Source organism: Sciurus carolinensis, chromosome 7, assembly GCF_902686445.1.
Source record: "Sciurus carolinensis chromosome 7, mSciCar1.2, whole genome shotgun sequence".
Taxonomy (NCBI): Eukaryota; Metazoa; Chordata; class Mammalia; order Rodentia; family Sciuridae; genus Sciurus; species Sciurus carolinensis.
The window spans coordinates 109,883,019-109,900,809 of NC_062219.1; the positions used below are offsets into that span (position 1 = coordinate 109,883,019).

The following is a 17,791-nucleotide window of genomic DNA, read 5'->3' on the forward strand; positions in this document are numbered from 1 at the left end:
GCTTCCTTGTGTGTACTTCAGGCTTCAGTTAAATTTAACGCTCAGTGTGCCTTGCTCCAAATGTGATTCTTTTCTTTAGTCATTTATAGTCTTCTCTTCCTAGCTGGATAGTTCCCCTCATTTCTCTCTCTGCTAAAGTCTTATCCAGGTCTCAAGGTCAGAACAGAGGTCAGGTCCTCCTCCTTGATGCTAATCTGTCATCTGAACATGGCTTTTAACTGTAGCATTCATTGCTTTTTCCAATTCTCCCACCAGATGCTGTCTTTACCTCTGCAACCACAGCCATCACTGCTTTGTCATTGTGTAAGTGTTGTCTCCAAGTCTCCCTGGATTTTAAGCCCTCTGAGGATGGTGAAGTTTGCTTTTGCATCATTTATCCCTATGAGCACCTGATGTAGAACTTTGCACATAGTTATCATCCAGAAAGTGTTAGCTGAGTTATATGCATATGAATATGACTTCATATTCCCTAGAGGTCCCTGGACAATCTAGAAATATATCTCTCCCTTTCCCCTCCCTCTCTCTCTCATGCATGCACGCGCGCACACACACACACACACACACACACACACACACACCAGAATTTCATCAGTGTAAATGTGTGTATTTGTGGGCTGATCATCTTTAGTATGGAAAATGCCTGGTTGCAGGGAACATTAGTACTCAAATGTAATCCATTGAGGACTAACCACAAAACTTGCACCCTCAATATGTAATGGCACCTTAGTATACATGTCATTAGCATGTAAAGTTGGAATGCTCTGTCCAATCATCTGTTATAAAGGTACCAATCTGTTGTGACTATGCTGCTCCTACAGATACTGAAGATGCTCCTACTGGGGATGGATCCTGCTAGGATGTTAGTGAGTTCTAGTGGAACTTGCATAACTCATGATGAGATTAAAACCAATCTGATAATTTCCTCTGCTCACTCTATTGTGAAAGAAGGTTACTCCTATTTGATTTATTTAGTCATTAAACACAAATAATTGTCTTGTGCCAGCCATTCTGCTAAAGTTTCAAGATATGAAGGTGAGGTATCCATAACCCTGCCCTTCAGGAATTCACAATCAGGGAAAAGGCTGAGAAAGCGAAGGAACGTGTTTAAAGTCCAAGGTGAAGTAGGGCCCCTAGGCTTTGACAGTGACCCACATCAGTGAATTTGCCCATTAGACCTGGCCATCTGTCCCCTGGGTGAGATGTTTGCTGTAAGTCGTCTCCACACACTGCCTGTGGTTTGAATGACCTTGGAGATAGCCTGAAATCCTGAGCTTGGAAGGGTGATTTTAGTTACTGGTCTGCACTTATGTGCTTCAAATAGAATTTCCACAGACCTCTAATTATCTCCCCTTACCATGTTGCCTAAATGACTGATGACCAGCTCTTGAGTCACTCCAAGAATGGATTTTTATTCAGTCCATGCTAGGGATGCATTAGGATGCCCAGAACATGTGTGTCTGCTCCGAGCAGCACAGAGCAATTAACAGAAGCCAAACAATTTGCAAAATGCCCCAACTTCCTGCTCCTCTCCGAGGCAGAAAACTGTCAAACCTTAACCTCAGGAGGTTCATCTGCAGAATTACCCTCACCCCTCCCACCAAAGCAGAACCTCTGGTGTCAGATTCTCCCCCTTGCTTTTTGCAAACATAAGCACTCGGCTGAAACAACAGCTATGACTCAGTTCCTAGCTAACGCTGCCTGAATTGATTTAGTCTGAGTTCAGATTTAGCACATAATCATGTTCAATTTGCTCCACTGCACTGCCTAGAGATAAAAGGCTTGGAGAAAAAAAAAATAGCTTCAGCTTGTGTCAGTCTTTGTGGTGATGTCATTGCCATGAGAGAGCCGGGCAGTTCGTTACTCTGCCGTGCCGCCTCAGACGCGGAGGACTGCGTGCAGCAGGAGCAGGCTCCAGGTGCCCGAGCCTCCAGCCCATCCCCAAGCAAGGCAGCACCCAGCCTGGCCACAGCAATATCCCTCTGGAGGCTCTTCCCTTCACTCACAACTCTGAGGTTGCCTAACTCTTTACTGAAAATTCAGAAGGGGGAATGCCAGCCCCTAGCATGGACTGTGATGTTTCCACTCTGGTTGCCTGTGTGGTGGATGTCGAGGTCTTCAGCAATCAGGAGGTTAAGGTATGCACCTGCAAGCTGATTCTTCATTCTTGCTGTTTCTAAAGCTGCTTGGCAGAGCCTATTTTGCTTCAGGAAATAAGACTTTGGTTAATAGTTTTCAGCTTCTAGTCTGTGCTAGAAATGCATGTGGTAAGTGCATGGCTATATTAATCAGAATAAGTTAGAAGAGGAACCAGCCTGCTATTTTTGAGTGTGATAAGATTTGCCATTGTCTGTTTTTTTTTTTCCCCCCTTGGCTTTTCTATTAGGTGATCCCTGGTCATCTCTTTCCCAGTAGACATGTTTTCATATTCTCCAATTGAATCTTTGTCAATAAGGAAAAATTGCCCTTCTTTAGTGTTGAGAGGGGTTTCAATGATTAACCAGAGAAAGCGTCCATAATAACCACCACATTCAGGATACCCTGACAGTGGGACAATAGCCCCTTCATGGCGTGTCACTTAAATATCCTGTGCTGCGGTCTTCAAATGGAACAAAAGCTGTCCTACAGATGGCAGTTTCAATCTCCAGCTCCCTGGAAATTGAAGTTGGGGAGCAGTCGCCTAAATTTTCTTTGTCAGGCAAAGGAAGCAAGTCATTTTCCTTGCATAGTTGTCCATAAAGAAAGTTCAGGCAAAAATAAATTTTGCATCGTAAGGCTTAACATTATACACGCTAGACCTCACTGTCTGCAGCAGTTTTTAAATTTCGGTGGGTAACTGTCCTTTGACATTCATTCTCGGTTCTATTTTTCCATTCAGTCTTATGAAAAGAATTCCATGCTTGTAAAGTGTGAATTTTTATGTTTTCTCCCACAGTTAGTAAAGGAACAAGGTGAAGCTTTTTGAGTTCATTCATACACCACACACACACACACACACACACACACACACACACAGAATCATTTTTTGTGTGTTGTGAGGAAGAAAGGGGGAATTACATTGCATAATCACTTACCATCCATGCTTTAATCCTTACTATAGGAAACTCCTGAATTTTTAATTATTGAGGATGCAGGCGACACCTTGGTGCCTCCCAGGTGGGGATTTATGTGTTAACAAGCACGACACACAGCTGTGTCATTCAAGACTGTGGTTTTGAAATGAATTCAATAATCTGGTTTGTTCTTGTGTATTAAAACATGTGGTTCTATATTTACCAATTCTTATGCCAAAACTGTGGAAGTGTCCACCACCTGTCATTTGAAGGTTCAGAAATTTAGAAATATAAAGGTTAGGGCTGCCTGTGGAAAATGTGCATCCAAAGACCCACAGTCCTGACAATCCTACTTGCTATGAACACTCCCAAGAAGGGAGGGCAGTCATCAAAGCCCCTCCAATTTAAAGTCAACTTAAAGTCCAATGTGGGCACCTAGGTAGGGACATCTTCCAGTAACTGCTGGAATAGCATAGAGAGTAAAACTTCAGAGCTCCCTTCCATTCCCCCCCAAGTTCTGTGGTTGACACACTTGCCCCAAGAACATCGTAAGATACTCTCAACTTTTTCTGTTTCAAGAAACAATAGTGTGAAAAAATTTACTAGAGATCTGGGATATACCTGGCATTGGGCTTATCCAGAAAGGAGTTTAACATGCTTAGATGACTTATGTATCTGTGATAGAGACATAAAATAACCACTGGCCCAATATTTTTTTAAAGACAGAGAATATTTTATAAAATTTAAAGAGATACAAAGTTCTTACGGATGGTAGTGTTTGAGTGGTTGGGATGGCTTTATGAAAAAAACTGCCACTTGAACTTAAACCTGATAAATTTTATGCAGAAAGCAGGAAGGCAAACCATCCTGCAGTCGGGTGAGTCAACCCATTTGACTGCAGTATGTTTGCTCTGAGATCAGCCTGGCAGTGGGGAAAGGAGGTGATCAGCGCCAGATTATGAGACAGGTGATGCTATTGTTCAGAAATTTATGGGATTTTCTGGGAAGATTCCCTCCAGAAAGATGGATTACATGTTCCTTCTGCTGATAGGTCTGAATCATGAGGGACTTGTTACCTAATTTCTGTGCCTTAGTTTTCTCATCTCTAATGTGGGGTAATAGTAATCCCTACTTTATGGTTTAGTAGGATTAAATTATACATGTTAAAAAAGGAACACAGTGCCTGACTCCTATTCAGTGCTTAATGAATATCAGCTGTCGCCATCATCAGCTTTGTCATCTTATTAGACACACTCTGAAGGTGATAGTTTACTTTTGTTGGTTTGTTGAAATATTCCAACTCCAGTTGAGTTTATAGTAACTCTCCAGGACACAAAGTTTTTTCCCCCGAACACCAGACCCACCACACACACACTCCCTAGAGAACAGGGCCCTTCATTTAGACACTTAACTGTTTAATTTCAAACCATGACATCTTTATCAAGCAAGGATCTCCACTGTGCTTATTTAAGAGGGAGAATGAACAAATTAATGTGAGCCAAAGAGAGATGTTGAAAAGCCTATAAGCTCCTTGCTCAAAACTGACCATTCTTTATTGTTGTGAAGAGATTCACAAAAGTAATCCTTTTCTTTAGTTGCTAATAGTAGAAAAGCAGTTTAAACCAGGAGGTCCTTTCTTCAAAGTCTTTAATATTTGATGTTGGTGAAAAGGGAGGCCTGTGGTGAGAGTCTGCCTTACCTGCCTGTTTCCAGCTTACTTGATCTGTGGCTTGTTCATTGTATTACAGATGTGTAGCCCCCATAGGGGAGCAGCCACACCAGGCAGATGCAACCAGGAGGTACCTTCACAGGCATAGTGGTTTATGTGAAGTGGGTGGAGATGTGCAAATCCTAGAAAGTCACTCCATGGTGGGTTTTAGCTGGATTCAATGGGGCCCCTTCAGATTCTAGTTTCCCAAATTTTGTCAAAGCTGCTAGAACCATAATGCAAAAGAAAGGAAGAAATCAGGCATATAGAGTTCCACCATTTTTGTCTTTCTCTGGAAATTCCATTGGTATTGTGAACATAGCTGTCTATTTTATAGCATGAGTGCTCAGAAAGCTCTAGAAATTTTAATCCCTCAATAGAAGGAAAATAAGAATGAAGAACTGAAGAGAGAGGGAGAAAGAGAGAGAGAGAGAGGGAGAGAATGAATATGAATATATGCAGGGTTGATTTTCTCCAATATTCTTATCATATTTTTGAAATTAGTTTTTCTAATCCTCTTCCCAATTCAGAAGAAGCCAAACCTTGGAAAAATGAAAGGGATCCAAAGATGGTTAATGAAATTTACATTTCACTTTATTCCAGTGGTTCTTAAACCAGATTTCATATTGGCATCCCTTGGAGAGCTTTTAACATTGTTGATGATGTCCAGGCCCCATGCCCAGAACTTCTAACATAGCTGGTCTGAATGGAGCCCAGACACAGATTATCACACAAAGCCAGGGACTTATCTCTTCTAGTCACACGGGTACAGGTAAGGTCAGTCAAGAATTGCTAAGAGTAAACCCTACTTAAACACTGTGATTCATATCCCCCAAGTTAAGATTTAACATACGCAGTTTCAGAAGCAATCTCTCTGAGGAGTGAGAAATGTTGAGAGTCACCCAACACCGATCAGTTCACCATACCTGCAGTTCCTCTACCTGTTCTGAGCCAATACTCTGCTCTACTGCTGGCTACTGTGGGCACCCTTTCACAGCTGCTGTGGCTGCTTCGAGCAAAGTTCTCCCATTCCTCCATGGGGTATCCAAACCTGGGTGTCCCTTCTCTGCCATGATGGTTACCCAGGTCCCCCTTCTCTGCCATGATGGTTTCCCATACAGAAGAAAACGTGGGTACCTCTTCTTTGAGTTGGAGGGCTTCAGAGTTGTGTCCCAGACATCCAGGCTTGTCCCTGTGGGCATCCATATTGGAGATAAGACTGAAAACTCTTTTGCGCTCACTAGAGCAGGCGGGAAACATAACAAGTCTTAGAGGAAGTACAGACATTTCGAAGATGCTTTAAGGTTGAGACATTTGCTCAATCAGTCAGAAATGCATGCAGTACTCACTCCTAGGCTCCTCCTGGGCCTGAGGAGATGTACAAGACAGACATCCCTGCCCTCAGGGGATACACACTCTCACATGGGAGTCAGTAGTCATTAACAAATAAACATACACTGTGATTTTAGTTAGTGATGAAGGCTATAAAGAAAAATGAAGCACAATGAGGGATGAATGTTGGTAAGGAAGGAGTAACTACTTTTGAGTAGCCGGCTAGCGGAACCACCTCCAGGGAGGTGAGAGTGTATTAAATGTCATTGTTCCAGTGTCAGAGATCTAAAGAAAGTGACAGAGACATGTATAGATCTGAGAGAAAAACATTCCATGTGGAGGGAATGGTAGGTGGAAAGAGAAGCAAATCTATCTGCTGTGTTCTTACCCAGTTCCCCACCATATACTCATCTGGGGACAAACCAAGGCTGTAACTGTCTCATGCCATCATTCATTTTCAGAAAATTGTACTTAAGGTAATTACCTCATGCTGTCATATTTTAAACCTGTTGGATGTCTTGGTAAAGGGGGAAATATTAGCAGAGGTTTGTTTTTATCATAACAATTCATACTAACAATTCATGTGCATGGAATCTTAGGGTTGTTATAGGCCAAGTCTTTCTTCTTCTGAAAGACCAGGACCTTCATTTTACTTTTTAAATTTTTCACTTTATTTCATTATTTATATGCAATGCTGAGAATCGAACCCAGTGCCTCACACATGCTAGGCAAGCACTCTACCACAGAGCTACAACTCCAGCCCCCTTAGTTTTATTTTTAATTATCACATAATAGTTGTGCATGTTTGTACATGTTATGTTTTGATGCATACTTATTTTGTAGAATACTCAAATCAGGGTAATGGACATATTCATCATCTCAAACATAATTTCTCTGTGGTAAACATTCAAAATCCTCCTTTCTAGCTATTTTGAAACAGATAATGCATTATAGTCACCCAACAATGCCATAGAACACCAGAGCTGGCTCCTCTTATGTAACGGTAAGATTGTACCTGTTGACTAAATGTGCCATCTTGCCCTCCCCAGCCTCTTGTAAACACTTGTGTACTCTTTAACGTCCATGAGATTAACACTTTTAGATTCCACATAGGAGTGAGATCATGTGGGATTTGTCTCTCTGTGTCTGGCTTACTGTACTTAATGTCCTCCATGATCATGTTTGCTGTCACAAAGGACAAGATTTTTAGGTCACTCGTAAGTCCTACTTTCTCTCCTCTGTTTTGAGCCTTTCCCGATATCCTCCCAATCCATGTGAACTTGGACAAGTCACCTTTCTGTGCACACTGTTATCAAGCTGAGAAAAATACTGTCTTACTTATTCTGTATTCTACTTTGGACAGCATTACAGGCGACTGGCTCATGTTCTATCTGTGTCATGTCATTGTGTGAGTTATGAAAAAGACCAGCACATCGCGTCCACTCAGCACAATGAAATGTCTTTATCGTTTGAATCACTGGAAATTTCAAATCCCTTGCTTTGTTTGTTTAGAGCAGTAGGAGGAGAAGGGAGAGGAGAGAGAAGTGACCCATGGGAATATGTGGGGACTGGATATCAGGAATGGTTTTGAAATTTGTGGGTGTTTTTCAGGCATGCTAGTTGAGCTTCAGGACCATTTTTCAAGAGTTTTGCAAGTGCTGAATGAGGATCTGGATATGACCATGACCTTACAGCTCTGCAATTTACTTTGAGGATCTGCAAAAATCATGTGTTCACACAATAACCTGACAGGCTTACATTGAATATGATTTAATGCTCAGAAATGGAAAAATTAGAGTTATTCATGATAACTCTAATAATCAAAACATTTTAGGTTAACCAAAACTCTCATTCTCTATTCAATGGGTATAATATTAAATAATATTTTGTTATACATCTCTAGGTCTCCTTTAATTTATCAACATCAGAAGAAAGTATGTCAGCATGGGGAGGGAGAGAGCATCATGTGTGTGTGGCAGATTCTAACCCTCTAGCAAAACAAAAGCTTGCTATTTCTTTGATAACATGGACTAGACTTGAAGCTATTTTTAAAAAATTAATGAATTAATGTAACACTTATAAATAATCCCTGAAAACCTTAAACATTCTCAAATGTGCAAACACTGAGCATTTTTTTTTTAATTTATTTGTGTCTGAAGAAAACAACAAACATCTTTCACAGAGTGGGAAGAAAAGATTTTCTGCAAGTGACAGCTGCTTCCTGAGAAGGTAATCAGGCAGATTTCTCAGCCACCTGTCACCTTAGGGAAAGGCAAGAGTAGATTGTATTCAACTAATGACATTGTTAAGTGGAAAAACAAAAACTTATCTGTTTAAAGACTCTTTTTAGCTGTTGGCACTAACAGTTGCTGCCTCTAACCTGAGTGTTAGATTTATTTTAAAAAAGAAACATAACAAAACACAGCATCTTCACTAAAATTGTTTCATAAAGAAACAAATTTTAATGAAAAAATCAGAGAATACCATTTGCATCCTTAGTGATTCTGTTTGAGTACAAATATCAGTAATTTGTAATGGACGGTTTTAATATTTTCTGATGAAGTTTAGAATTGACACGTAAGAAAGAAAATGATGCCTGAGATCTTTATTATCACTTTATGTGTTTAGGTTGTGAACTTGATAGGCATTGCTACTTTGCAGTGAATGGCCCAGTTTTCGAAGGAGATCATAAACTTTCTAACCAACACCTGGTCTAGAATTTCTTTATGTAATGGGAAAAAATTATTTACCTTAAATGACTATTTGTTCCCAGATCTATCTGTAAGCTGATTACAAAATATTACTAAAATCACATTGAGAGCCAGGTGCAGTAAACATGATTGTAATCCTAACAATTTGGGGGGCTGTGGCAGGAGGGTCACAAGTTTGAAACCAGGTTCAGCAAATTAGTGAGACCCTGTAGCAAAAAATAAAAAGGGCTGGGGATGTAACTCACCAATTAAGCACACTAGGTTCAATTGCCTACCAGGAATCACAGTACCAGGTAAAAAATTGGGAAATAATTTCAAATGGAATTTCGAGCAAATGCAAAGTTATACCCTGTCTGTCTAGAATGAAGAATTTATATACACCTATGTGGATGTACACCTACATATGCATACACCATATATATATATATATGCAAAAATATCTTCCATTACCAAGGAAGGTTTTTTTCCTAGATGTTCTAACTGTTCTGCACTGGTCTACTAAAAACTATATTCTTAACTATACCAAAGGATTAGGAGATTAATGAGGGTTCCTGGACAGAAAGTGGAACAGATGCTTAAATAAATGCTAAACAATTCTTTGGGGGTGGTGTGGACTAAGAAATCCACTGTCTTTTCTCTTTACTGTTATATACCAAAGGACAATTATATTCTAATACTCTAGTAGTGCAACAATTACTTTCTCCCAGAATATAATATACCAGTGCTGCACTAAGAACAGTTTTTAAAAGGTTTCCTCACCTAGGCATGGTGCCACATGCAGGTTGTAATCCCAGTGTCTTGGGAGACTGAGGCAGGAGGATAACAAGTTCAAAGCCATCCTCAGCAACTTAGTGAGGCCCTAAGCAACTTAACAAGACCCTGTTTCAAAATAAAAAGGGCTGGGCTGTGGGTCAATGGTTAAACATCCCTAGTTTCAATTCCTGGTAATAATAATAATAATAATAATAATAATAATAATAAAAGGTTTCATAAAGGTCTTAACCCTTTACCTTCCAGAAAGATAACAAATCTACCCTTCTGTTAGATTGGACTATGGACCAACTTTTGTTTCCTCAGAATTACATCTTCTTCAAACTATCAAGAACAGGGAAGTTTGCTGCTCAGTTGTGAGACACTCCATCCCCACCAGTCTCTGGTGATTCTATAGGAATAAGTGAATATGTGCCCCAAACAGTTGGCCTTAGGAAATTATTTCCTAAGTTTAGCATTAGACTATACCAAATGGTGAAAAATGTAAGTCCCAGAGATATTCTCCTCCATGAATCAAGTCCATCTGTTACCAAGATGCTTAATTTAATGAATTCATACATCTCTTCCCAATCTAAGTACTTTAAGTACCAGGCATTTGGCCCACACCAGCAACTTTATGCAATGCCCAGGAGAGCCCAGGTGGTGCATTTATCTGCCCATTAACAGCTTCCTGATATTCAGAGAGGCTTAACTTTTACACAAGATCACATAACTATAACTGGAAGCCATGGGACTCAAACTCTTCTTTCCACCCATGAAATATTCCTAAGGATTAATTAGTAAACCATTCATTCATTTTTGGGGTATAAATCTGAGAGGGTAATAAATTCAATTCATATATTATCTTATGTTAAAATGCAGTTATTGTCTTTATCAAAGGTGGTGCTAATACTATATTTATATAACTCAGCAGTTGAGATCATTTTAGCTTTTCAATAAATCTAATGCTGTGGCAGTTGTAAGTATAGCATCTCTTTTGGACTTTCTTTTTCTTTTTTCTTTTTTTTAATAGAATCCGTTTCAGATCTTGTTGTGGGTAGGGGACAGATTTACTGGGGCTCACCAAGAGCCTAACAGAACTGGACCTGACCTGGTTTGGTAGCTCCTCCACCTCCTTGTTTATGTCACTGAGCATGTTCTGTTGACTCTGTGAGGTGCATACTGTGAAGAATTGCAGAGCAAAGAGGGTGAAAGCAATGACATTTTACCTTCAGACAAACTTACCAAATTATACCAAAAACCCCTCAGATTTATTCAGGAAATACGCAAGGTAAACAAGATCACAAAACTCATATGGGGAAAACTTGGATTAGGATATTGTTCATAACCCAAAACAAGATCTCTGTAGCCTGCATCAACAGAGAGAGCATCTAACAGAATCGATTTCATCTTCTGTGACTTCAGTGTTCCTTTCAGTATTGACCAAGAAAATCATCTTAGGCCCCCTTTCCTAGAACAGGATACATAAGCAATGAGCTAACTTAATAATAGCAACAAATTATTGAACACTTACTATTTGTCAGGCACTATAAAAAGCACTTTGATTCATTCATTCATTCATCAAATATGTATTGAGGGCCTTCCATGGTCAAGGCCTCAGACTAGGCTCTGGAGTGACAGAAATGAACAGTATCATTGGGTACAAAAGCCTATGCATTGCTGGCCTTTATTCCACTTAGTTACACTTTTCCCAGAAAGGATACTACTATTTTGACCTCAGAAGAAATTTCCTTTGCTGACATGTGGCATGTGAGCAGGAAGCAAGTCCTGTCTTCAGAATCAGACATCCTGGTGCAAGTTCTCTACTTGGCCACTTATCTGATGGTGTGACCTTGAGCAAGGAACCTTAAAGCTCTGTGCCTTAGTTTCTCCCAATACAAAATGACAAAAATACTATTGCCTACTGTCATAGGTTCATGGAAAGGATTAAATGCATTTGAGTATGTGAAATACTTAACATAGTGACTGACAGCACAAGTCACATTATTCACTATCATCATTGTTATTATTAGCCAACTCCTTATATGGAGTTTTGAGTTTTCTTTCCAGGGCTCTTGACCCCAGTTGACCCTAGCTATATCAGATTTGTCCACTGTAGTTGTCAACCGATCTTTGCATGGGGGCAGTGGTGTTCTTACCTCAGAGATACCCTGACGTCACAGAACCATGAAGAGGTTCTGTGAAGAACCATGAAGAACCATTGGCTTTCTTGTCTCTTCCAAGCCTTCATGAGTAAGCTGCACCCCCGCCCCACCACACACACACCCATACATGCACAGATATGTTTAGAGCAGTAGGCTGCAGGAATTGAGGGGCTCAGATAAATGGGAAGCATCCACATTCTGCAGCCTCAACTTCCTTGAGGAAGTTACCTATGTCCATTGAGTTCATGGCAAGAAAAAATAACCTGAACAGAAAAGCAGGTATACAGTCACCAGCCCCCCTGGAATTCAGAGATCAGTGGCTCCCATCACAGAATAAAGCCCTAATTCTTGCTGCGGTTCTCAAAACCTGGCAGACCTTGCCCCAAACTGCCTTATTGATCTCAACTCCTTCTGTGTGTCTCTTCCTGTCACTGGGATTCAACCAGGCTCTCCCTCCCCATGCCAAGTATCCCTCTGAGTTTGCCTAGAGTGCTGTAGCTGCTGGTGTTCACATGACTGGCTCCACTTACCACAGAGCCCTTGTTCCTTGACTGCCAAACCTGAAACAGCACAGCCTACTGATCACTCTCCACCCTTCATCCTACCTTGTCTTCAGCACTCATGCAAGATGACATTGTGTGTTTAAATATTGTTCACTGTGCATCTCCCCCACCAGAATGCAAGCTTCAGGGACTTTCCTCCTTGTGCCCCAGGACATACTGACATGGAGAAAACTTGCATCCACAAATGAACAATAGGCTCCAATTCTCAATGTCCCGGGATGTGCTGGTAGACCACTTTTTTGAAAGGAACAGCCCAGTGTTCCAGATCTCAGGCCAGTTTTAATCACCATCCAGAGAGGGGTGTGCATGGCACCATGTAGAGGTTTTAGGGCAAGGTGCCCATTAATGGAAAGAGCTCAGAGCCCATTTCTTCAAAATATATTTAAACACTCTCTGAGCAGGAATTTTAAATGGAATTATAGACTGATAGTAATGCTAAACTATAATTGCAATACTTTCAATATTGACCTTCAGTTCCCATTTCTACTTTAAAACAGTAAAGATAACAGAAATGAGATTAATTACCCATGCTCAGTTCGATTTCTCTTTTGCTTAATGGGTACTTTGTCTAAGAGTTCTGTATTCTGCCATTTACACCTCTTTTTGAATGCTTGTTAACTTGTCTCAGAAAACTAGTAAATAATGCTGTTATTTAAAAATAAAAAACTAAAATACCTACTATTCATTGTCTGAATGAATAAGCAGCACATCTGAATTATTAACAGGAAGGATGATAGATGATCAATTTTATATTCTCACTTTGTAAGGAGGTATTCCATTTGTTGGGCTTAGCAAAATATCACTGTTTAAATAACTCAGCATATTATTAACAACAATTAACATTTATGTAACCTCAAAACTCTCTGAACTCTGAATGAATGCTTCCTCATGACTTAGGAAGCATTCTCTCAATGAGAAATTCTGGTTACAAGAGTTCCCAAATTTTATGAAAATTGATAGAGGAGAGAATCAAGTTTGTTTGTTTTAACTTCACATTCTTATTGCAATTTTTTGTAATGGCATGGTGGAGAGTAGCTTGGTCTTTGGAGACAGAAAGACCTAATTCCTCTCATTGATGACGTCAAAAGAAGATACAGATTTAGATTAAGGATTCTTGAGATGTAGGTGATCAATAAATGGGAGCAACAATTACTGAAGCCTTTGTATAGCATGAGAGAGGCATTTGCCTGGTGGAACACTTGGCATATAGTAGGCACGACTTCATACACGGGAAGACTGGAATGAGAGGCACGGCTCCTGCCCTTGAGGCGTTCCTAGGCTGGCAGAAGAATAAAGGTAGCAAACAGACACCTAGCAATTAGAAAACACCAAGGCTTGGGTAAGCCCAGTACAGTGTGGAAGCCTGTAGGAGGGAAGTCTGAAATGGTGGGGGGAGGTTTCCTCAAAGAGGAAATTCTTGAGATAGAGCTTTGTATGTGAAGCAGGTATCTACCAGGTGAAGAAAACTGGGATTGAGGGAAATATTCCTGCAGAGAGTGCAGCCTAATATCAAGATAGAACCCCCAGAAAGATTGATTTCAGAAGGTACAGCCCTGGATGGATGTGGGACTGTGCAGAACCTGGGGGCACATTATGGAGGAGTTTGGACCTTATGGTAGAGTTCAATGGAACTGGGACATGGGGTATGTTTTCAGCAGAGGAGGGACCCATCTGCCTGATCTGACTGGAAGTCCTCTCTGGTTGTATTGTGATCTGTGTCTGATGCTGCCAAGAGGGAAGCAGAAAGCAGGTGCCTGCAGCATCCCAGCTAGACAGGATGAGGACCTGTGAGACTCAGCCGGAGAGTCCCAGTATCTTTGAATTTTGTTGATTGCCTTCTAGTTATTCCTCTGTCTTTTCTGCTTTAAAGAGGAAGAAGTCAAAATAGAAAAGCAATCATCTGGAGGATTCGATTACATTTCCATTCAATAAAGAGGTTGTTTTTTTTGGGGGGGGGGCGGGGGAACATGTACTAATGCAACACCTAAGATATTCAGAAGTACATTCTGCTCAGCAGGCATATATTGACTGTCTTCTAGGGCCAGGAGTCTAAAAGCAGGAATCCAAACCCTGGTCCCTTCCCCTCCCTGTGGGCAGGAGAGACAGACTTGCAGTCAAATATTCTTTATTCAACTCTTCTGCCTTGATTCCTCCTCCAATTTCTAACAACTTTGAATTAGAAATTCAGTGATGTCGAATGCCACACCTAGAATGTTCTGGGCCACTACCAAAAGAAAATACTCATGCACACAAGAAAAAATCTCTATTATTGGTAAAATGTTTTTGCAGTGGCTAAAATTCCTAGAGTTTTATACAAAGCAAGGAGAAGCACTTAACTATTGCACCATGCTGCCAATCTTATCACTGCACTGTGGTCTACCTTGAGTAGATGCTGAGCAAAGCTTGGACCAGGGCAGCAGGATGTAGGAGGGGGAGGGGAGGAGAGATGAATCCTTCTGCTTAGGAGAGCAGGCTCTAGAGGTTGCACATGTTACTTCCTCTCAGAATCAACTGGGCAGAACATGGGCATATGGACCCATCTGGATGCAAGAAAAGCTGAGAATATTACCTTATTCCTGGGTGGCCCTATGCCCAGTTAAAAATCAGGATTCACTTAGAAAGGGGGTCTTCAGAGTATAAGTAGCAATTTCTAGTGCAGGTGATGAATAAACACTTTAAGTAAATGATTTGATTTGACAAGTGAAGTCCCTGGATTCACATATGCTAAGTAGCCGTCTAGAAGGACTTAATGAGTCCTCAAATCACACAGTCTCAGGAGAAGTCTGTCAAGACTTCATGAAACAGATAAGCTTTGATCTGGATTTTTAAAGGCATAGCAAGAACAAGGCACTTTCCAGGTGTTCACTTCTTTCTAGGTCAGCTGGTAAGATTAGAGCCCAGTAGCCTGCCTTCTCGTTCCATTTCCATACCTTGGCACTTATTATACTTTGTGCTGACTGAACATCTTGTACACCTATCCAGCTTTATGGACCTGCCATCCACTTGGGTTGTTCTGCCTATTTGCAGATATAGCTCTTGTAACAGATATATAGTGACAATACCATTTCTAATCAGATCCTGAGTGTCATTTGGAGCCTTTGCAGCCACTGAATAGGACTTGAATTATGGAGAATAAGCAAATGTCTTCCCCTTGGTTACTAAGCCATCTGTAGCCTTCCTCTACCTTCACAGATGCAGTGGAGCCCATGAGGCAGTCTTGGGACAGAGGAAGATGGGAGGAGGGCAGAACCAGGAGGAGGAGCGCTAGGTGTGGTCTTAAGGCTGCTCACTCTAGGCAAGCAACTTAGTCTCTGGGAGCCCATTGGAATGAAAGATGTCTACATGGTCAGTGGTCAGAGGGCATAGGTTTAGAGTCAGACAGGTTTGAGTGGAACCCTGGCCCTGGTAGTTATTAGTTTCACTGTCTTGGGAAGTTTTCTTTATCTTTGACTCCGTTTTCTCTTCTGTAAACTGATATAATAGTGCAACTCTTCAGAGTGTTGTAACTGGATTACAAACATACCTAAAATATGTAGGGACTCAATTGCTGATATTTTTCTCCTCTCTTCTCTAAATATGGTTGATATCTTAAATTTTATGGAGCTTGTTAATGATTTAGTTCCCTTAAAGATACAGCATGTATAGCATATTAAAGATGACTCATTAGCTTCATCTGCAAAAACTCTTTTTCTGAAATTCACATAATGTCTGAGTAACATTCCTGCATAGAGCTTCATTCATTTTATGAAGAAATAAAATAGCCAGGTGTGGTGGTGCATGCCTGTAATCCCAGCAGCTCGGGAGGCTGAGGCAGGAGGATCTCCAGTTCAAAGCCAGCCTCAGGAAAAGTGAGGTACTAAGCAACTCAGTGAGATCCTGCCTCTAAACAAAATACAAAATAGGGCTGAGTATGTGGCTCAGTGGTCAAGTGCCCCTGAGTTCAATCCCTAGTACCCAAAAAATAAAAGAGCTAAAGCTCTATCAAATTTTTTAACCTTCAAAAAAAAAAGATAATTCTTAGCTCTTTTAGTAGGTCATTAATATCCATGTCATCAATTGCTTGCTTTGGGTCAATGCTGGAAAAAATTTAAAACTGTAAAGAACAGCATTTTATTTGCAATTACTAAGAAGAGTTGAGAGGGTAGTAGTCCTACATTAGGTCAACTAGGAGATTTCTTTGGAGGAAATATCAATCAACATTTATTCTTATAAATACTGAAAAGCAAGTTTCTCTACTGAGTGTGTTGGGTGCTTCTCATTCAGTCCTCCTCCTAATTTATGTTACAGAAAATCTGAGCACTAAAATTTTATAATATGTGATTTCTGGTGTGCTCAATCTGCATATCCTTTCTTGTGCATGGAGGTGAGATAAACTCAAGAGTGCATGGAGCTCTTGAATTCCGATTGAGCACAATATAACACCCTGAATGCTTCTACTTTCCTTGAACCTTTTACTTGAGCCATTGTACCCGATTATTCCAGGCAATTACTATTATTCCTCAGGCTTAGAATTTGGAACCTTCTTTACTCATCAATCCCCTTTATTGACTTCGTATTTAAGCAGAACCAAATCTTTTCAGGTCTTTTTCTACCAAGTCAAAATTCAGAAACCATTTCTAAGAACCTAGTATAAGTGGTATACTGTGTAATCCCAAGGGGTGGGAAACTCCTTACCTCATTATCTTATGGTCTAGTAGGATTGACCAGTGCATGCATCATGAGGAGGTGCAAATTCATGTTTCCCTGTGAACTGGGCAAATGAGCATCAGTCCACCTAAAAGGTAACATTTTTAGACTGCAAGTTGTAAAATGGCCACCGGCAAGCCAGATCCATAGGTGGGTTTTATTTTGCCTATCACTGGGGGAACCCAAGTGGAGGCTGGAATGCTAGAGGGGAAAAGGCTACCTTAAGTAGGTGGACCATAGCTGTCTCTAAAGTCTTTTCCAACTCACTGATCCTAGCAGTACTCTTCTCTACAACAAGACAGCAAGTCTGCTCTTTCTTTGCTGAAAAACAAACAAACAAAAAAAGAACAAAACAACTTTTACTATATGGTCCTCATTCTACTCCCAGATCTTCTTGTCCAGGCAAACTTTTCCAGCTTATATGTTCATAGGACACAACTGCAAGTCTCCTCTTCCCATCTTGCAGATCTGCCTGACTTCCACTGTCTCGTGTCATTATCCCACTGTTCTTCCCACCTCCCACCTGTTCCACCAGTTTTGTGCTTAGATACTCAGGTCCACCTGAGTCCATCCCCCGAAATATTCCTAGCTCCTCCCACCATATTTGCCTCTCCTCTCCCTTTTGATGATGGATCAATTGGCCTATGAGTCCATATTCTTTGATGTCACTGATGAGGATCTTAGTATTTATATGTAAAAAATCTACATTTGGCTCCACTGATAATGCTTAACATCTCCTGAGTGTTTACTCCTTGCTGACTCCTGCACTTAAGCATTCTTTCTGGAGCATCCCATGGACAGCAAGGACCGGTGTCTCCATCCTTGT

At 40.7% G+C, this 17,791-nt stretch overlaps 1 protein-coding gene across 2 annotated transcripts in view; it reads left to right on the plus strand.

Annotated features, from left to right (window-relative positions):
- The window catches only part of Rcan2 (regulator of calcineurin 2), a 259,527-nt gene that overhangs the window by 161,760 nt on the left and 79,976 nt on the right, over positions 1–17,791 (plus strand). Inside the window, exon 1 of one of the 2 annotated variants that reach the window (XM_047558868.1) lies at positions 1,872–2,135. The exons of the other annotated variant lie outside the window; for it this stretch is intronic. Coding sequence (XP_047414824.1) covers positions 2,049–2,135 — 87 coding nt within the window. The 5' untranslated portion in view covers positions 1,872–2,048. Of the gene's footprint in view, positions 1–1,871; positions 2,136–17,791 lie in introns of those variants that run through there. 2 annotated transcript variants of the gene reach the window in all.